A 22,158-nucleotide genomic window follows, 5' to 3' on the forward strand; every position below is an offset into this window, starting at 1 on the left:
CTGTGCTAAAAAAATGTCACATGACCTAGCCCCTCAGATGAACGCTGTAAAAATAAATAAAAACTGTGCCAAAAGAACCAATTTTTTGGTCACCTTGCCCCATAAAGTGTAATAATGAATGATCAAAAAAATCATATGTACCCAAAAATGTTACCAATAAAAACTTCAACTCTTCCTGCAAAAAATGAGCCACTGCACAAGATGATCGGCAGAAAAATGGGACATGGCATCTAAAAACCAGTCCAGCAAAATCTGCCTTCCAAAAACCATATGGTGCTCCTTTTTTTTCTGCGTCCTGCCGTGTGCCCTTACATCAGTTTACAACCGCATATGGGGTGTTTCTGTAAACTGCAGAATCGGGGTCATAAATATTGAGTTTTGTTTGGCTGTTAACCCTCGATGTGTTAAAGAAAAAAATTTATTAAAATGGAAAATCTGACAAAAAAGTAAAATTTAGAAATTTGATCTCCATTTTCCTTTAATTCTTGTGGAACAACTAAAGGGTTAACATCATTTCTAAAAATCTGTTTTGAGTAACTTGAGGGGTGTAGTTTCTACAATGGCGTCATTTATGGGGGGTTTCCACTATGTAAGCAGTACAAAGTGACTAAAGACCTGAACTGGTCCTTTTGGAAATTTTCTTAAAAATTTTAAGAATTGCTTCTAAAATTCTAAGCCTTCTAACGTCCTAAAAAAATAAAATTACATTTACAAAATGATGCCAACATAAAGTAGACATATGAGGAATGTTAAAGGGGTTGTCCAAGTTATATTTATTGATGACTTATCCTCAGGATAGGTCATCAATATCAGATCGGCTGGGGTCCGACACCCGGCACCCCTGGCGATCAGCTGTTTGAAGAGAAGGCGCGCGCCGTGCCAGCGCTGCCTTCCCTTCATTGTTTACCTTCTAGCCATTGCATCTGCAGCTAAAAGTGTTTCTTTGGATAGGACCGCGCTACCTCTGGAATCACAGAGAATCCACAATCGAAGCCAGCAAGATATTCACAAGCATGGGGAAGCAAACAGGCCAGTCAAAACCTCTCCTCCTCTCCTTTCCAGGCTTCTATGGAACACCAAAATTGCATCCAATAGTGAAGTACCGTCATGCAAGTCGGAGTAAAAACGGTTTTATTATACTCACAATGCACACGTATAAACAAGCAGTATACAATGTATACTGCTTGTTTATACGTGTGCATTGTGAGTATAATAAAACCGTTTTTACTCCGACTTGCATGACGGTACTTCACTATTGGATGCAATTTTGGTGTTCCATAGAAGCCTGGAAAGGAGAGAAGGAGAGGTTTTGACTGGCCTGTTTGCTTCCCCATGCTTGTGAATATCTTGCTGGCTTCGATTGTGGATTCTCTGTGATTCCAGAGGTAGCGCGGTCCTATCCAAAGAAACACTTTTACCTGTGTGAACTGTACCCACTTCACCGTCGGGACCTGCGACACCACCAAGCAACGTATTTTTGAGGCTTATTTATTTATTTTTATAAATTGCATCTGCAGCGGTGAGCAGGTGTAATTACACCCAAGCCGTCCCATTCATTTCAATGGTATGGATCGCTCCTATACAAGTATATGGGAACGATCTGTCCCATTGAAATGAATGGGACGGCTTGGGTGTAATTACACCTGCTCACTGCTGCAGATGCAACGGCTAGAAGGTAAACAGTGAAGGGGAGGCAGCGCTGTGACGGCGCACGTCTTCTCTTCAAACAGCTGATTGGCGGGGGTGCCGGGTATCTGACCCCAGCCAATCTGATATTGACCTGAGGATAGGTCATCAATAAATATAACGGACAACCCCTTTAAGTATTAAATATTTTATGAGGTATCACTTTCTGTTTTAAAAGCAGAAAAATAGAAATTTTTTTAATTGCTAATTTTATTTATTTTTTTTTAAATTTGGGATTTTTTCCTAAATAAACGTGAAATATATTGAGATCAAATTTATGACTATCATGAAGTACAATGTGTCACGAGAAAACAATCTCAGAATGGCTTGGATAAATAAAAGTGTTCCAAAGCTATTACACATGTCAGATTTGCAAAAAATGGCCTGGGCAGAAGGGCGAAAACTGGCCTGGGGTAGAAGGGGTTACGTGTGTGTGCTTTGTTTTTATTTTTACTTTTATATCTATACATTTCAGTCATATTTTTATATTAGATATAATAAATGAGTATATGGATGACATAAATTTGATGTCTCTGGATTGTTCCTAATGAAGTGTGCCTTTCTACAGTGATAATACATATAACCAGGTTTGACGGGGTGAGTCATAGAGCCAGAGCACCTTTATCCAGAGCAAGAAAAGGGGTGATCCGCTAAAATAAACAATTTTGTTTCACATTTGTATTTGAATCTCTTCAGAACGTGGTGTCATGTGCTGCTTTTTGAGACATTTTTGCCTATATAAGTGATGTTTAGACTCAACAAGTCTGGCAGTAATCATACAGTCCTGATCAAAAGTTTAAGACCACTTGAAAAATGGCAAACAATTCTATTTACATTGTTGGATCTTAACAAAGTTCCAAGTAGAGCTTCAACATGCAACAAGAAGAACTGTGAGTGAGACAAAAGATTTTTTGAACATTCAATTAATTGAAAATAATGATTAAACTGAAACAGGCTGTTTTTCAGCTGATCCAAATTTTAGGACCACATGCCTTTAAAGGCCAAATCTAGATGCAAAGATGTGGATTCATGTCATTTTCTGTAGGTAGTTCACACGTTGTGATGGCAAAGGCAAAAAACTCTCCCTTTTTGAACGTGGTCGGGTTGTTGAACTGCATAAGCGGGGTCTCTCCCAGCGCGCCATCGCTGCTGAGGTGGGACACAGTAAGACAGTCATTTGGAATTTCTTAAATGATCCTGAGGGTTATGGAACAAAAAAGTCAAGTGGAAGACCCAAAAAAATGTCATCAGCACTGAGCCGGAGGATCCAATTGGCTGTCCGTCAAGACACTGGACGATCCTCGACCCAAATTAAGGCCCTTACTGGTGCTGACTGCAGCCCCATAACCATCAGACGGCATCTGAGACTAAAGGGCTTCAAAAACAAAAAACGTCTTCAAAGACCTTGTCTCCTTGAACGCCACAGAACTGCTCGTTTGGACTTTGCAAGAGAGCACCAAACATGGGACATTCAAAGGTGGAAGAAAGTTTTATTCTCTGATGAGAATTTTTTTTACCTTGATGGTCCTGATGGTTTCCAACATTACTGGCATGACAAGCAGATCCCACCTGAGATGTTTTCTACGCGCCACAGTGGAGGGGGCGCCATAATGGTCTGGGGTGCTTTTTCCTTCAGTGGAACAATGGAGCTTCAGGACGTGCAGGGGTGTCAAACGGACGCTGGCTATGTCCAGAGTTTGCCAAAGAGCATTCCTCATGACTGAGGGCCCTCGTCTGTGTGGTAACGACTGGGTTTTTCAACAGGACAACGCTACAGTACACAATGCCCGCAGGACAAGGGACTTCTTCCAGGAGAATACCATCACTCTTTTGGCCCATCCTGCGTGTTCCCCTGATCTAAATCCAATTGAGAACCTTTGGGGATGGATGGCAAGGGAAGTTTACAAAAATGGACAACCGTTCCAGACAGTAGATGGTCTTCGTGTGGCCGTCTTCACCACTTGGAGAAATGTTCCCACTCACCTCATGGAAACGCTTGCATCAAGCATGCCGAAACGAATTTTGGAAGTGATAAACAATAACGGCGGAGCTACTCATTACTGAGTTCATGTTTGGAAGTTGGATTTCTGTTTTGGGGGGGTGTGGTCCTAAACTTTTGATCAGCTGAAAAGCAGCCTGTTTCAGTTTATTTGTGGTTTTCATTAAATTGAATGCTCAAAAAATGTTTTGTCTCACTCCCATTTCTTCTTGTTGCATGTTGAAGCTCTGCTTGGAACCTTTATTAAGATCCAGCCATGCTAAATATGATTTTTTGCCATTTTTCAAGTGGTCTTAAACTTTTGATCAGGACTGTATCTGGGTGCGATTAGTGAAATTGAACCTAATTGTCCACTGAATTTGGTTACGGCCTCTTTCACACAAGCTAGGGCAGACCTAAAGCCCACTCATTAGTTCCGGTGACGTCACCGGGAACACTGCTAGGCGGCCGATCATAATGACATACTAGTACATCAGTTTGGGTGATCACTTCCTGCTGTGACGTACTAGTACGTCAAATGTCGTTAAGGGGTTAATAAATAGGGCTAATCGTAGGAGTGCAGTATTTGTGTCGTAGGAGTGTCAGTATTTGTCAGCGTGTCCTAGTTTTGTGTATATTTGCTTCCAAATGCGCCCATTATAGTTTATGAATGGTGCATCAAAAATGCAGGAAGAAAGGAGTACGCATGTAAATCCGGATTAATTACTGAAGGAATACTGATGATGAATACTGTAGTCGCTTTCACACAGGCAGTGTTTGTTCGTTGTTTGATCAGTGATTTTCATCCGTGATTGTGAGCCAAAGTCAGTTGTGAGTCCAAAACACAGAAGCTGTGCAAATTTTTCCATTATACCTTATTTGTGTGTAGACTTCACTCCTGGTTTTGGCTCACAATCACTGAGGAAATCACTGATCAAACATTGATTGTGTGAATGCGGTGTGGGGTTTTGCTCTGATAGACAGGCAATCACAAAATCTTTAACTTAAACAGTTCAGTGTTTATTCACACATAAGGAAACACAAAATGACCGTTCAGTCTTGGTGTTTGTTCACACCATGCAATGTCTATAGAACAAAACCTTCACCTGGTCAGCAGTTTTTCCCCCAGCCGTCCACAGCAGGCTTTAGGTGCCTGTTTTCCAGCATGCGGCTTTCAAACCTTTAGCACGACACCACCGATCCCAAAACAGAGTCTCCACAGCTTCCCTGTCAGATGGAGGATCATCCACACACAGCTGAGACTGCTGGCTGGGTTTTTATATAGGCCAGAAAGACCCGGCCTAAAGCGTGGGGAGCAGCCACCCACCCAGCACTTTGGCTACTCCCAGTAAGAGTCGGCCCGTTTTGGTTTTACAGCCATACTAACAACAAACCGTGTCAGTCAGCACTAGCTGCTGCTGACACTTAAAACTTCCGGCTCTTACCTCACCGAGGCCAGGAACCTTCCATCAATGACGGCCCCTAATTTAGTAGCTATGGGGCAATTACTTTCACATAGGGCCATGTTGGGCTGAGCAGCATTTTTATTTTGTCTAATAGAGTAGTTTGATTATCTGAAACATTTAAGTATAAAAAATAGGCAAACATGGAAGACTTGGGTAGAGTGTGAATACTTTTTTACAGCACCAAAGTAAAAATCAAAATATAAGGAGAGTTTTGCATCTGTGGCAGAGACTTGAGCAGAAGCCTCCATTGCAGATTCTAGCAAAAGGACAAAATACCATTGCTTGCAGCGGTATTTTGTCTGGTAGAATGGCTGAATCCATACCAGAAACTAATGGACTCTATTACAGTCAGTACGCATTCACACAAACTTGTGACGGCTGTGTCCATTCTGCGGACTGCAAACATGGACAATGGCCATGTGCACCTTGCATTGTGATGCGGACCCAATTACTTCAATGGGTCCATGATCCGCAAGATGCAGCCAAAGATAGGACATGTCCTATCTTTTGTGGCACGGAGGCATATACCATCAGGCACCAGTGTGATTTCAGGCTTATCCCAGATCAGCAAGTTCTGTTTCTCTGTTGCTATACCTAAATAGAAAAAAATACTTTCATTGCAGATCTGAACTTGGCATAAGCTATAAAAATCAATTGAAATGTTAATATCATATGTTAGTAGAAATGTAACAATTTTTTAATTACAGAGCCTAATTCTTGCTGAACATAGCCCAGGAACGGACAGCACAGAATATAAGATTATGTTTTCACTTGATTGCCAAACCATGGAACCAGTGGATGTAGAGCCCTATTACCTCCCGTTCATGTTTTGCAATGGTAATGTGAAATCTTCATTCTTGTTTACAGCTATTCACTTGCATGATTACAGGCAGTTCCTTATTGTAATAATAAATTTTGTGTATCATCTCTTCCCATTTAACTTTGTACTAAAAGCAAATTATGCAGTATAATGCAGCATTTAAATTTAAGATCCATTCCCCTTTGCTTTTCTAACTCCTTAACAACTGCTGTATAATGTTGTTACAGCATCTCTTCAAGGAACTTCTTTTGCTCTCTCATCATTTGACCCTTTAGATGCCCGGCCAACAGCAACCACTGCATTTAAGCTGTTTGACAGAGGGGCAGAAGGCTTCCCCTGTTAGCTAATCAGCCCACCATGGCGAAGTTGCAGAAGGCAAGGAGGCAATGTTTTATTTAGGCACTCAGGCATTTATTAGTTTGCCTTTCAGTGCTAAAATAATGCTTCCCTGGGACACCCAAAAATAAGTACAATTAAACATACAATTAAACGCTATGTCCAACTTTCACGGCTATTTTTTTTGTTATTATTGCATTGTATTCATTTTGAGCTAAAAAGAATTTTAATTGGTCTTTATTAAAAATTTTGTAGCCCTTTCTCTGTACAGCTTTCTGATTCTCTAGCAGCAGGATCTGTGTTTTTACTCTGTTCCGTCAGGCAGCTCAGCTGACTGCTCCTTATCTCTGCTCTCTGACATTATTAACACTCATTATAGCTCAATTCTTATCTTACTCTTATAAGAATGTGGCTTAAATAGTGATTTAGAGATAAGGGTTATTAAATGACTGGCACAAAGTGAAAAGTACCATTTACACAGCTAGACAAATAGTTAACCCTTTGTGACAGAACTGAATAATTTTAATGAAGACCAATTGAAAAAAAATTATATTTAGCCCAAAATGAGTGAAATGCAATCATAAAAAAAATTGCCCCCGAAGGTGGACATAGCCTTTAAAGGGGTTATCCAAGACTAAAAAATGTACCCCATATGTCCGGGCCCCTCACATTGAATATACTTACCTAGCTCTCTGCTCCCTGAGCTGCTCCTGGTCCCTGCACCGCCGCTGCTGCTTCGCCTCGTGGGGGAGCAGCCAATGGAAGGCAGGGACGAGTCTCCCTAGCATCGCGGGTGAAGCTATGGAGGCTTGTCCCTGGGGACCAGGAGCGGCCTGGGTAGCCAGGTAAGTAACGGTATATTCAGTGTGAGGGGCCTGGGCATAAGGGGGACGTTTTTAGACTTCGGATAACCCTTTTAAGTTTAATAAAGTTTTTAAAAAATGGCCTACCCAAAAAAAAATATATATATATTTTTTTTTTATATAGTTCACTATATTTTTACTGCACATGGACAGAGATGTGTAGTTTCTCTGCTTTGTGTAAGAAGCTGATTGGCAGGAATGACCTATCCTAATAAAAAAAAAAGCGTTCACAGCACAGTCCTTTGGTTTCCCTAATGGGATAAATAGATGCAAATAGTCCAAGGAGTGACATAATCCAGTAGGGCAATGGTCAGTAATCTTTTTTTGTAGGATGTGCCAGTTTAAAAAGAGCTGAAGCACTCGGTGTGCCCTTCACAGGAAAGTCATTTAAAGGGAACCTGTAATCGCCTTTATGCAGCCCATACTAACGGCAGAATAAAGTAAAGACAGGTGAGTTGATTTCAGCAGTCTGTCATTTATAAGTTAAAAGTAAGTGGTTGCCGAGAACCAACATCACAATCATTGCAGACTGGGACTGGAAAAGAGTCACGGCCACCTGAGAAGAGTCCTGGTTATCCATGAATTCCTGCTCTCCTGCCCACCCGCTGATGACTGACCGGCTTCTACCTAGATTTCTCCCTTTCTCTCTAGGAGAGAACTGCCAATCATCAGCAGATGGGTGAGAGAGCAGGAGATTATGGATAACCAGGACTCTTCTCATGTAGATTTGACTCTTTTCAAGGCCTGGGCTGCAATCATTATGATGCTGGTTCTCGTCAACCACTTACTTTTAGCTCATGAGTGACACACCACTGAAATCAGCATTTCTGTCACTATTTTATGCATAAAGTTTATGACCGGTTCCCTTTAACAAACTGAATGTCAGATAAACCAAATAATTAGTTAAACTTGCCATTCAGTGCCACCCTTGTTCCAGGCTTTCTTTGCAAAACCAATCCAGCTGTGGTTCATACAAGGTGACTTTGAGCTGGATACAGGCCTCAGAATGGTCTGCAGTAAGCATGCTTCATGAGTGGAAGTGGATGAGATTTATATGTGAAAAGATCTGCTCGCTTAAGCACAGCCTCTCAAAGACTGACAGCATCGCAAAAGCAGTCTTCTTCAAACAGTTAAATGTCTCTGGAAGTGATGCCCAACACATGAAAAGGGACTGTGTATTTTATTTGGATGTTTCAAGTGATATCACTGCTCCTCTGAATCCACCTAAGGGAACAATATATGAGGGGGACCCCTATCAACAGTACACTGACTGACAGAGCTCGCCCCCATGCACCAATCACATCCATATCCCAACACCCCATACAGAGTAATTACATTTAGGTTCACCATCCTTACCTCCAAAGTATTCAGAAAGCTTGCTGCCCATATTGTCCTCCCATCCGGGTCCATGGGCCCGCAAAAAAAACTTAAGTTGCTCCTTGTGCATTCCATTTCCGTATGTCCGTATTTCCGTTCCGCAAAGAAATAGAACATGTCCTATTATTGTCTTCATTATGGACAAGTATAGTACTGTTCTATTAGGGGCCTGCTGTTCCGTTCTGCAAAATATGGAATGCACACGGACGTCATCCGTGTTTTTTGCGGTCCGCAAAATACATATGGTCGTGTGCATGAGGCCTAAAAGTAATAAAAATAAAGCATAAAAGAAATGCAGTCCTGGTCCCAATTCTAGCAAGCTTTGTGGGGCTCTTGCTACAGCTGCTAATAAAAAGTTTAACAATATGCGGCAATAAAGTAATGGTAGAATATCTACAATTCAGTTAAATGTCCATATAAATAGATCTGGGGAGATTTATCAGTCAATCTGCGCCAAAGAATTAACGCAATTTATGCCTAAATTACATGTTAATGAAATTGTGCCAAATTAATCACATGCCTATTTTAGTATTCACTCCAAAAAGGATTCGCACCAAAATACAAATCCGCTGAAAAAAGTGGGTGTGGTTAATAATGTGGCGTTAACTGTCACACGGAACAAGCAATGGCCGTGTGCATGAGCCTTTAAGTCATAAGGGGTTGTACCAGATTAGAAGAAAGTGTCTGCGTTTTTTTTTACCTAGAAACAGAGATACCAGACACAACCCACAGACAAGTGTCAACATGGCACTTTTTTTTTTTTTTTTTTTTTTTTTGCAAATAGTAGCTTATATGGTATAATAATGTGTAGGGCTTTATTGTCCTTGAAGGGAATGATGACTGTTCACTTTGTTTTCAAGATTTTAAGAAGCAACAGCAGATTGCACAGCTTACAAAGGAGAAAGACAATTTAACAGAATCAATTAAGGTTTTTAAAGGCCTTTTTGATGCAACAGATCACCTGATCAAAGAAATGAAATGTGAGTTTTTAAACATGTATGGTGCAGATTTAGCTTATTTGTGTACAGCTACACCTAGTTCTTTCAGAGAAACTTGCAAAACAGGGATAATTAGGTTTTTAGGAATAGGAAATTTACCACAGGTTTTTTTTTCATGTTCTTATCCTCTAACCGTATATGCCAGGCATAGAAAATCAGATACCCATCTGCTCCTTGTGTCCCTTGGTGCGTGCTGATGTGTTGTCCATCATGATGAAACATCAGATGACTGTAGCCATTTCCAGGGTAGAGCTGTAAGGACCAAGTGGACGGACAGTCACTGTGGACAAAACGTCAGCCCACACAAAGGAAAACAAAGATCCCCTCTAATGGTGAAGGTCCTAAGAGTTATCAGTAAGGCATGTATATAAGGCTACTTTCACATTTGCGTTTGGTGCGGATCCGTCTTGTATCTGCACAGACGGATCGGCACCAATAATGCAAACGCTTGTATCTGTTAATAACGGATCCGTTTGCATTATTCATAAAAAAAAAAGTAAGTCAAAACGGATCCGGCTTGACTTACATTGAAAGTCAATGGGGGACGAATCCGTTTTCAATTGCACCATATTGTGTCAGTGAAAAACGGATCCGTCCCCATTGACTTACATTGTAAGTCAGGATGGATCCGTTTGGCTCGGCTGGTCACCAAAACGCTGCAAGCTGCGTTTTAGTGACCGTCTAAAAAACGCAACGTAGACCAAACGCAGCCAAATTGATGCATTCTGAACAGATCCTTATCCATTCAGAATGCATTGGGGCTGAACTGATCCGTTTTGGGCCGCTTGTGAAAGCCCTGAAACGGATCTCACAAGCGGACCCAGAAACGCCAGTGTGAAAGTAGCCTTAATTTTTACATCTGATTTAAAGGGGTTCTACAGTTTGTTTAAACTTATGATCTATCCTCTGGTTAGATCATCAGCATCTGATCGGCGGGGGTCCCGGGTGTCGGACCCCCGCCGATCAGATGCTGATGATCTATCCAAAGGATAGATCATCAGTTTAAACAAACTGTAGAACCCCTTTTAAATAAATCCCTGAACAGCCATAGTTGACTGACTGCATGGTTTACTTTCTGCATGGTTTTACTCTTATGTTTCTCTGACATCTAACACATTCATGCTCCTGTTCAACCACATAATGTTTTCAATATTGACTAAATTTCATCCACATCAAGATTAGAGTCAAGCGTATACGCAATATTTTGCCAAGGAGTATTCACAGACATAGACATGCACATAAGAGCGCACAAATTTGCAGCCATACTTTGACAATAAATAATGATTATATACAATACACATAGATAATTATACTATATTATACATATAATTCAGTTAACCGTACGTGTATACAAACAGGTGGCACAATATGTATAAACTACTATAGCAGCTTATCCATGCAGTTTTTCCCATTTTAAATAAAGAAAAATAGCAAGGTTTTTGTGGTACAGTAATGGAGTATCTGTCTACTTCATCGTTCTGCTGTGTTAATGTATCCATAGTGTTGAATACATACTTTGGAAAAATAATCCAGCAGCTGCTGGATATTTTAGCGTTGAGTGGTAAGGTCAGCTGTTTTTTTTTTTTTTTTAAAGACCTTTGTATGAGTATTCTACAAGGGTATTGGATTCCAAGTTTGAGAAAGTATTGTCTGCATTACAGGTAATGACAAATAACGGATTTAGTGACAATGTGATATAACATTTCATCTTAATGTATAATTGTTTATTAGGCCAGTCGGTAGAGGCCACGGGTAAAGAAAGGCTCCTGAAAAATGAATTAGAGAAAAAGAAAATTGATTTGCCAGTGAAAAACCAGGTAACATATTCAAGTATACTTTTGGAGTTGTATATAGAATTTAGTGTTATGTATGTTTTGTATAACCAGTATTTCTTTATTCTTGCAGATAGAACACATTAATAACCTCATAAATAAAAAGATGGCTCAAGCAGAGACCTTGTTTAATCAGCCTAGACGGAAATGTTTACTGCCTTCTTTTTCAAATTGCAGAAAGGATGTCTTAGGAAAGGTGAGGTTCCAACCCCTTTGAAGTCTATGGTTTCATATATATCATATGGTAAAAAGTATGTGGACATGACCATCAAGTTCCATTCTAAAACTATGAGCATTGAGGCCCCTTTGGCAGCTGTAACACCTTAGTGACCAACCTGTTTTGGGCCTTATTGGCCAAGCATTTTTCTTCCTTTTTTCATCATCACCTTCCAAGAGCTATAACTTTTATATTTTTCCATCTATATACAGTATCTCACAAAAGTAAGTACACCCCTCACATTTTTGTAAATATTAATTTTGTTACAAATTTTTATATATAATTATATCTTAACTCTCTTGGGCATAGAGTTCACTAGAGCTTCACAGGTTGCCACTGAAATCCTCTTCCACTCCTCCATGACGACATCAAGTTGCTGGTGGATGTTAGAGAGCTTGCGCTCCTCCACCTTCCGTTTGAGGATGCCCAACACATGCTCAATAGGGTTCAGGTCTGGAGACATGCTTGGCTAGTCCAGCACCTTTACCCTCAGTTTCTTTAGCAAGCAGTGGTCGTCATGGAGGTGTGTTTGGAGTCATGTTATACTGTCATATTAGTCATGGAATACTGTCCTGTGGCCCAGTTTATGAAGGAAGGGGATCATGCTCTGCTTCAGTATGTCACAGTACATGTTGGCATTCATGGTTCCCTAAAAATCTTGCTGGAATTATAGATGTTGTCTTCCAACTGGCTTCCCACCTTAGAATTGTAAATAAAGGGCCTAGTCCTGCACTGATCCTAGTATGCCCTGGCAAAGCTATTAGACCCTAATGACCTCCTAATACGGAGTCATCGCCCTGAAAAGAGCGGCCCTGTCCGGATCCTTTCCCTATTACAGGACCCTAGACAACCCTACCACTACAAAAAATACAAAATCTCTAATAACAAAGCAGTGCCAATGAAACTGTGCATCAAAAAAATTTGCAAAACGCAAAAAAATTTATGACGGAAAAAGGAAATAAATTGGTGGACCGACACGTTTCATCCAATTGTAGCCCCAGAATCATCAGGGGACACTGGGCTGGAGTGTGATATACGGAGATGAATGTTGTATACCACTATGGTGCTGGAAACGTGACCCAAAAAATGCATATAATATAGAATACCACATTACCTAATATCACTGGCAAGTGGAATAAACGGATGTCACCGCACCAAAAGTAGTTATAAGCGGGACAGGGTCATATTCCCTACTCCATATCAGAGATGGTAGCGTGGTTGTGGCAGCCCTAACCAATCCCAGGACAGGGACACTTCCTGGTCACAGTTTCCCAGCGTTGGCACACTATATGTTCAGTAAGTGCTTATGGGCCACATCAGACTAATGATTTAAATACAGCTGGGCAATCCCGCCTAATATCGCGTCGCCTGACGCTGGTGCGTCTCCACATCATCAGGAGAAACGTAAACTGTGTCATTGCGCAATCCGGAGCATGCGCATTGCGATCGCAAAAAATCACGTCTCCACGTCATGCAGAGCGTGCGCATTACAATTGTGAGAAACCACAGTGGAGCGTGGTCAGGAACACCCTAGTCACAGGGTGTAATCCCGCCTATATGATGGATATTTATGAGAGGAGGGGGCAAAAAACAGGTTAAAGCAATCTTGTCCTCTTAACAAATGTAAGCCATATGTTTAATCGTAGGCTAAAGATTAATGAGCGTAGTATGATTACTTTACTCACACTCAAGGGCAGAGATTGGACATTTATTGGCTGGCTTTCTGACTGACATATCAAGACAAGTAAAGAGACAAAAACTATGGTACTCCAAAAAGAAGGGAAAGTTACATGTATATACCCTATATTATTGCTCAATTAACAAAGATATATAGAGAGCTCAAATAAAACAACCAAAATTGAGCTGCTCGTTGAGACCATGGGGATTGGAGGTGTTAAAAATCCACCAACTCTCCCTCTGTAGGATGTATCTCTCCCAATTACCGCCACGTGGTGACCTGTTGACACGTTCAATCCCCTTAAATTTAATGCCTGTTGTGCAGTACAGAGGAGGATCGGAGGCGTCGGGTCGAAGGCCGGTGCCCAGGTTTGGAGGTCTGTTGCCCCCTCCCGCCCTAAGGTGATCGGGAGCAAGGTGAGAGGCGATGCTCTTTGGATTGTTGCTGGACTGAGCCCGGGCTTGGATATCCTCCTGTATTGAGGTGAGGCAATTCGGAGTTACGTGCAAGAGGGGACAGGTGGGGGGATAAGGGGTTGCCAGCGGTACGGCTTAAAGTTTCTGTGCGGGAGCTGTTTGTTGACCCCCCCCCCTGAAGCTTAGGCACAGGCTTGAACACGACCCCGGAGGCTGTACCTGGAAACTGGAAAGAGAAGGGTTAACGACAGCGCCATAAGAATGTTATACTAACCCAGTTGAGGATCTATCCTGGTGACTTTCTCCTCCTTGGACCGGGTGGGACGCTTGTGTCACGGCTGTATGTGAGCAACAAGAGCATACACTACTGAAATAGCTACTGACCGGACCCAAACTAGGGAGGATAAAGGGTGACCCCTGTCAGACCCTAAAAACTCACCCTATGCTGCTAAGCACATGTCCAGATCCAGAGGGTGGATCGAGACATGCCCGCGTACCTAAGGCTGATGACCACTGTAACCCCTACAATAGTGGAAGGGGCACGGGAATCGGGGTCGCCTCGGATCCAGTCAGCAAACAAACAGAAACACACAATGTCTGCACACTTAACTGAAGGAGCTGCAGCAGCAGTGAAGACAGATCCAAAGTCAGCAGACACTATCCGAAGTACTTGCTTCAGCAGAACTCAGGTCCATTGAAAGATATCACAAGTGAAGATACTCAAGCGAGAGATACAGCTCAAATGAAAAGTATAATCCGCACCCTACAAAGGAGGAGGGGTGATTTAAAGGCAGAGAAATCAAACACAGGAGGGACAGCTGGGAGGAAGGAAACAGAAAGTAAAGACCATCACAGAGGCGGAGAAACAGAGCAGAGAGAACTCCTCCAAGCTCTAGTAGTGACATCATCACAGTGGTGGAGAAACAGAGCTGTGAGAACGTCTCAAAGCTCTGGTAGTGACAGTACCCCCCCCTCTACGGGTGGACTCCGGACACCCAGGACCCACCTTCTCAGGATGAGCCCTATGAAATGCCCTGATGAGGCGAGTGGCTTTAATGTCCGACACCGGGACCCACATCATCTCCTCAGGACCATAACCCTTCCAATGAACGAGGTACTGAAGAGAACCGCGGACAATGCGAGAGTCCACAATTCCGGAAACCTCAAACTCCAGATTGCCATCAACCAAAATCGGAGGAGGAGGCAAAGAGGAGGGTACCGTGGGCTGGACATATGGTTTTAAGAGAGATCTGTGAAATACATTATGTATCTTCCAAACCCGTGGAAGATCAAGACGGAAGGCAACAGGATTGACGACTGACAAGATTTTATAAGGCCCAATAAACTTGGGACCCAATTTCCAGGAGGGAACCTTCAGTTTAATATTTCTTGTAGACAACCACACCAGATCACCCACATTCAGGTCCGGACCAGGCACACGTCTCTTATCAGCCACACGCTTATATTTCTCACTCATCTTTCTAAGATTACTCTGAATCTTTTGCCAAATGGTAGACAAAGACGAGGAAAATCTCTCCTCCTCAGGCAAACCAGAAGGAGCCCCTCCCGAGAATGTCCCAAACTGCGGATGAAACCCATATGCACCAAAGAATGGTGACTTATCAGAAGATTCCTGACGACGGTTGTTCAGAGCAAACTCAGCCAGAGGAAGAAATGAACACCAATCCTCCTGGTTCTCTGCCACAAAACAGCGCAAATATGTCTCCAGATTCTGATTGACACGTTCAGTCTGACCATTCGACTGCGGGTGAAAAGCAGAAGAGAAGGACAGCCGAACCCCCAGGCGAGAACAGAAAGCCTTCCAGAATCTGGACACAAACTGCGTGCCTCTATCGGAAACAATATCAGAGGGAATGCCATGCAATTTAAGAATATGGTCGACAAAAGCTTGCGCCAACGTTTTAGCATTGGGTAAACCAGGGAAGGGTACGAAATGAGCCATCTTGCTAAAACGGTCCACCACCACCAGGATCACCGACTTCCCTGAGGAACGAGGAAGATCCGTGATAAATTCCATGGACAGGTGTGTCCAAGGACGGGAAGGTATGGGTAACAGGAGAAGGGGACCTGAAGGCCGTGAACGAGGGACCTTCGCGCGAGCGCACGTCTCACAAGCAACCACAAAACCCTCCACCGACTTACGAAGAGCCAGCCACCAAAATCTCTGAGCAATGAGATCTACCGTGGCTCTACTCCCGGGGTGACCAGCAAGAAAAGTATCATGATGCTCCTTGAAGAGTTTGTGAAATAACTCAGAAGGCACAAACAACTTCCCAGAAGGACAAATGGGCAGGTGCCTCAGTCTGGGCAGCCTGGACCTCGGCCTCCAAATCAGAATACAGAGCAGAAACAACTACCCCCTCCGCCAAAATGGGACCCGGGTCCTCGGAGTTTCCTCCTCCCGGAAAACAGCGAGAGAGAGCATCAGCCTTCACATTTTTGATCCCAGGGCGGAATGTAACGACAAAATTGAATCTGGAGAAGAACAGAGACCATCTGGCCTGTCTCGGATTAATACGCTTGGCCGACTCCAAGTACGCCAGATTCTTATGGTCGGTAAAAACGGTGATAGGGTGCCTGCCCCCCTCCAACCAATGGCGCCATTCCTCGAAAGCCAACTTGATGGCCAACAACTCCCTATCTCCCACATCATAGTTTTTCTCTGCCGGGGAGAGTTTTTTTAGAGAAAAAGGCACAGGGTCGCCATTTGGCAGGAGAAGGGCCCTGGGACAAAACCGCACCCACCTCGGAAGCATCCACCTCAACAATAAAAGGTAAGGAAACATCGGGATGCACCAAGATGGGAGCAGACGCAAAACTCTCTTTAATCTTAGAAAAAGCTGCAAGCGCCTCCTCCGACCAAGAGGAAAAATCCGCCCCCTTTTTTGTCATGTCAGTGAGGGGTTTGACAACAGAGGAATAATTCAAAATGAACTTTCTGTAATAGTTCGCAAAACCCAGAAAGCGCATCAAAGCCTTCTGATTCTCAGGAAGCTCCCACTTAAGCACAGCACGGACCTTCTCCGGATCCATGCGAAAACCAGAAGCAGAGAGGAGAAAACCCAGAAATTGAATCTCTGATACCATAAAAACACATTTCTCCAGCTTGGCGTACAATTTATTTTCCCGCAGAATCCGCAGAACCTGAAAAAGATGATTCTGATGGGTCTGAACATCAGGGGAAAAAATCAAAATATCATCAAGATACACCAATACAAATTTCCCCATTAAATGGTAGAAAATACTGTTAACAAAATGCTGAAAGACGGCCGGAGCATTCATCAGGCCGAACGGCATAACGAGATTCTCGAAATGTCCGTTAGGGGTATTAAAGGCCGTTTTCCATTCATCCCCCTCTCTGACCCTGACCAGGTTGTACGCGCCTCTCAAATCCAATTTGGAAAAAACCTTGGCCCCAACAATTTGGTTGAAGAGGTCCGGGATCAGAGGAAGGGGATAGGGATCACAAATCGTGATACGGTTAAGCTCCCTAAAATCTAGGCAAGGTCTCAGAGAGCCATCTTTTTTTTTAACAAAAAAAAAAACCAGCGGCAACAGGTGATTTTGAGGGACGAATATGCCCCTTATCGAGACTCTCAGAGATATAGGTTCGCATTGCGATTCTTTCCGGTTGTGAGAGATTGTAGAGGCGTGCTTTTGGCAGCTTGGCGCCGGGAATGAGGTTAATGGGACAGTCAAACTCCCGGTGAGGAGGTAGCTCCTGAACATCGCTCTCGGAAAACACGTCCGAAAAATCAGAGAGAAATGATGGCACAGTTTTAGTAGACACCTCTGCCAAAGTCGCTGTGAGACAATTCTCTCTACAAAACTCACTCCACTCATTTATTTGCCTTCCTTGCCAATCAATAGTGGGGTTATGTCTAGTGAGCCAGGGTAACCCCAAAACTAGAGGAGAAGGCAATCCGTTAAGGACAAAACAAGAAATATCCTCCACATGAGTGTCACCTACAGCTAACCGGATATTGTGAACAATGCCCTTCAGGGATCTCTGTGAGAGTGGAGCAGAGTCAATGGCAAAAACAGGTATATCCTTTTCTAATGTGCAAACCTGAAAACCATGCATGGCTACAAATTGAGTGTCAATAAGATTGACGGCCGCTCCACTATCAACAAAAATTTCACAAGAAATTACTTTGCTCTCTAGCGCCACCTTGGCAGAAAGGAGAAAACGGGAACTGCAGGTCAGAGGAAAAGCATCAATTCCTACATCAACTTTGCCCAAAGTAGCAGATGAAGCAGAGTTTGATGATTTACCTTTTGAGGTTTTTCTCTTATTATCACTCTTAGTACAGTTCATGAATTTCCTAGACGGACAAACATTTGCCAAATGACCTATGCCCCCACAACAAAAACACACCATTCTCTGAGGATTAAATCCTCCTTTATCAGGGGCAAGTCGACCTAGCTGCATGGGCTCCTCCTCAGAGGGGACCGAGACAGGATGAGGCCCCTGCACACTGAATGAGTCCGCACCACTGCCCCTAGACTGACAATGGCTGGACAGAGAGGTCTCGTTTCTTTCTCTTAGACGCCTGTCAAGGCGTACCGCCAATGACATGGCAGACTCTAAGGACGTTGGTCTCTCATGGAAAGCAAACGCATCTTTCAATCTCTCTGAGAGACCATGACAGAACTGACTCCGGAGTGCAGCATCATTCCAACCTGAATCAACTGCCCATCTCCGAAATTCAGAACAATAAAGCTCCGCAGACAGTTTGTTCTGGCATAAAAAACGTAAGTTAGATTCAGCCAGAGCAACACGATCCGGGTCATCATATATCTGCCCCAGGGCCACAAAAAATCTTTCCACGGATCGAAGGGAGGGATCCCCCGATGGCAGCGAAAAAGCCCAAGTCTGAGCATTACCCCTGAGCAGGGAGATGACAATCCTCACCCTCTGCTCCTCATTACCAGAGGAATGGGGACACAAGCAAAAATGGAGTTTGCATGCCTCTCTGAAGCGAACAAAATTCTCACTGCCCCCGGAGAACGTTTCCGGAAGTGAGACCTTTGGCTCGCAACAGACTCCATGGGCCGGAGCAGAGCCCAATGCATGAAGCTGAGTCATAGATTGACGGAGATCCGCTACCTCCAAAGAAAGACCCTGCATGCGGTCAACCAGGTTAGAAAGCGGATCCATGTCAAAAAGGACAGTTTAGGCGGATTATAATGTCACGGCTGTATGTGAGCAACAAGAGCATACACAGTGAAATAGCTACTGACCGGACCCAAACTAGGGAGGATAAAGGGTGACCCCTGTCAAACCCTAAAAACTCTCCCTATGCTGCTAAGCACATGTCCAGATCCAGATGGTGGATCGAGACATGCCCGCGTACCTAAGGCTGATGACCACTGTAACCCCTACAATAGTGGAAGGGGCACGGCCACCGGTGCCCTGCTCAGAATATGGACGGAATCGGGGTCGCCTCGGATCCAGTCAGCAAACAAACAGAAACACACAATGTCTGCACACTTAACTGAAGGAGCTGCAGCAGCAGTGAAGACAGATCCAAAGTCAGCAGACACTATCCGAAGTACTTGCTTCAGCAGAACTCAGGTCCATTGAAAGATATCACAAGTGAAGATACTCAAGCGAGAGATACAGCTCAAATGAAAAGTATAATCTGCACCCTACAAAGGAGGAGGGGTGATTTAAAGGCAGAGAAATCAAACACAGGAGGGACAGCTGGGAGAAAGGAAACAGAAAGTAAAGACCTCATCAATGGGCGGAGAAACAGAGAAGAGAGAACTCCTCCAAGCTCTAGTAGTGACATCATCACAGGGGTGGAGAAACAGAGCTGTGAGAACGTCTCAAAGCTCTGGTAGTGACAGCTTGTGGCTGTCCTTTAGCGCTGGGTTACCTGCTGCAGCCCTGGTGGGCGAGGGTCCGCCTGGATATTGATTGTGGATCTTGTGTCCTAGGCGTAGGACATAGCACTCAGGACACTTTCCTTTTTTTTATTTATTTTTTTACTTTTTCTTCTTCTTCCTCTTTGGCTGGTATTGGAACAAGTAGAAGAATGAAAGACGTTGGCCCCCACTCTCTTCTTTGTCCCCCCCTCTGGGTAGCAGCGGTTCTCTTCTTTCCCAATGAAAGTGTGGGGGATGAACTTGATCTGTTCGAACTGTGAACTGTCTGAACTGTATGAATTGAGCTCATTGGAACGGGGGATGGTGGTCAATGCATGGTGACAGGTTGAACTGAAAGCATTCTCCTTCCCTCTAAGAACTGCTATTATAACTTTACTAACTGGCAGGGGCCTGTATCTGTGCCATTCATACTAATGGGTCTGCGATTTTATCTGTATGACTGATACTAACAGAGCGGCCTGGAGTAACTATTTAATGGATTGTTGGAGAAATAATTGTAAATTCACCATATCCTATTTTGGAGTTTTCTGGAAGTGTATATATGTACGGACATAATCTCCAGTACCCCGTGCTGCCAATTGTTGGCAACCTTGTGTCCGGCCATCTAACAAGCTGAAGGAGGCCTGTTTTGTATAAATTATTATATCTTAATGCTTGTGGATGCCCGGTCATATTGGGTCTGGAAAATCTGTGAGATATATGTTTGATACTAAATATAAGTTGGACAACTGTTGGATAATACGGATAGGAGGGATGTTTGGACACTAATTACGGGGACAAAGAAAAAAAAAGAAAGAAAAAAAAAAGGGAAAGGTGAGAAGGTAAAGGAGAGAAGTTAGAGGAGAGGGGAGGGGAGAAAGGAAAAAAATATAAAAAATGTCCAGACAAGGGGTGGGCAAAAAGGGGAGAACCCAATTAGAATTAAACACCTTGATTTCTCCTACGGTCAAAAGAGCAGATAGACCGAAACAACAAATGCTGATTAATATAAGTGGACAGATTAGCCCTCGTAGGAGAAGGAAGGATAATATAGCACAAATTCCCGAGGAGGAATCTACCTGTCCTTTAGAGAAATCTAAGGTCATACCAGCGGTGGGTGAATTCCAGTCTGGAGGGAGTAGTAATAACCAAGGAAAAGAGGCAGAGACAATTCCCTCTGCTCAGGAAGAGCAGGGGCCAAGCCTGCAGGATATATTCCAAGAAATAAAATTTTTTTACTTTGCAATACAAGATCTCTCTCTCCAGACTGGAAATATTAAGGAAACGGTGGGACTCCTGAAGACAGACTTACAAAAATATAAAGACAGGCTAGTAGAGGTAGAAAAGAGAACGTCTGAGGTAGAAGACCAGCTATAGATAATGGTAAAAGAAAGAAGTGTATTAAAGGAAGAAAATAGAGGACTAAAAAATAAATTATTGGATCTTGAAAACAGATCCAGGAGGTCCAATTTGAGATGCTTGGGGTTTCCGGGGGGTGTGGAGGGACGGGACCCTTGCGCCTTTATACAAACTTGGCTAAGAGAGGAAATGGTCCAGCATATTTCAGATCATAAAAACTTTATTGAGCGAGTCCAGAGAGTGTTGGCAAGGATACCCCCTCCGGGAATGAGACCACGACCAATTATAATCAACTTTTTGTCGGTTAGAGATAAGGAGGAGGTAATACGTAGAGCAAGAATCAAGGGCAAATTAGAACATGCGGGTACGGTAATAATGTTTTCCGATTATGCACAAGAAACAGTAAGGAAAAGAAGCCAATTTATTGATATAAAAAAAATGCTGCACTCAAAGAATGTAAAGTACTCAATGACGTTTCCGGCTAGGCTAGGAGTCGAATGGGAAAATAAGACTTGGTTCTTTGACACAGCAGGAACGGCGCAAGAATGGATTAAGGATAAGATAAAAATCTGAGGAAGTGAGGCTAAGGTTGGTCGGGAGGGAGTAGTGCAAGAGAGAGGGCCAGGTTTGGATGTTATCCTGGGCCATTCAGGTAGGGTGGGTTAGGGAGGGGGGTGTAACCTGTTGCGTCGTCTGTTTCTAGGTAGGAGGTACACAAAGGGGGAATATTATTATTATTTTGATTTATTTTTTCCTTCTCCCCTCTCTTGCTCCCTCTGTGTCCTGCCCCTCTCCTCCCCCCCTGGGTCCACATGACAGACGGGAAATAGATTGTTGCTATAATAGATTGGATGAGATTAATCTCATGGAACATTAGGGGACTTAATAAGGGAACCAAGAGAGTTGCGGTTTTCGATTCAATACAAAGGATTCTACCGGCCATAGTCTGTCTTCAAGAGACACCTCTGACAGGTGAGACGTTATTAGGGCTTAATAAGCCATGGGTACAGTATGCCTTTCACTCGGTTTTTTCATCTTACGCGAGAGGAGTAAGTATATTGATCCATCGAAATATAGATATTAAAATAGTAAATACAGCTATAGATGAGGACGGTCGATATGTATGTGTCACGGCTGAGGATGGGGGAAACCCTCAGCCGTGCAATGCCAGATGCTGTAGGCCTACTCGGCCAGGAGAACAGGATAGGGAGCAGGTCACCTCCTAACAGCGTCCCTACCC

General features: G+C 43.3%; 1 protein-coding gene across 1 annotated transcript in view; it reads left to right on the forward strand.

Annotated features, from left to right (window-relative positions):
• The window catches only part of SMCHD1 (structural maintenance of chromosomes flexible hinge domain containing 1), a 383,867-nt gene that overhangs the window by 295,247 nt on the left and 66,462 nt on the right, over positions 1–22,158 (forward strand). The window contains 4 exon segments of the mRNA XM_040432517.1: positions 5,838–5,967; positions 9,387–9,506; positions 11,256–11,341; positions 11,430–11,552. Coding sequence (XP_040288451.1) covers positions 5,838–5,967; positions 9,387–9,506; positions 11,256–11,341; positions 11,430–11,552 — 459 coding nt within the window.

The sequence above is a fragment of the Bufo bufo genome, chromosome 5 (assembly GCF_905171765.1).
Source record: "Bufo bufo chromosome 5, aBufBuf1.1, whole genome shotgun sequence".
Taxonomy (NCBI): Eukaryota; Metazoa; Chordata; class Amphibia; order Anura; family Bufonidae; genus Bufo; species Bufo bufo.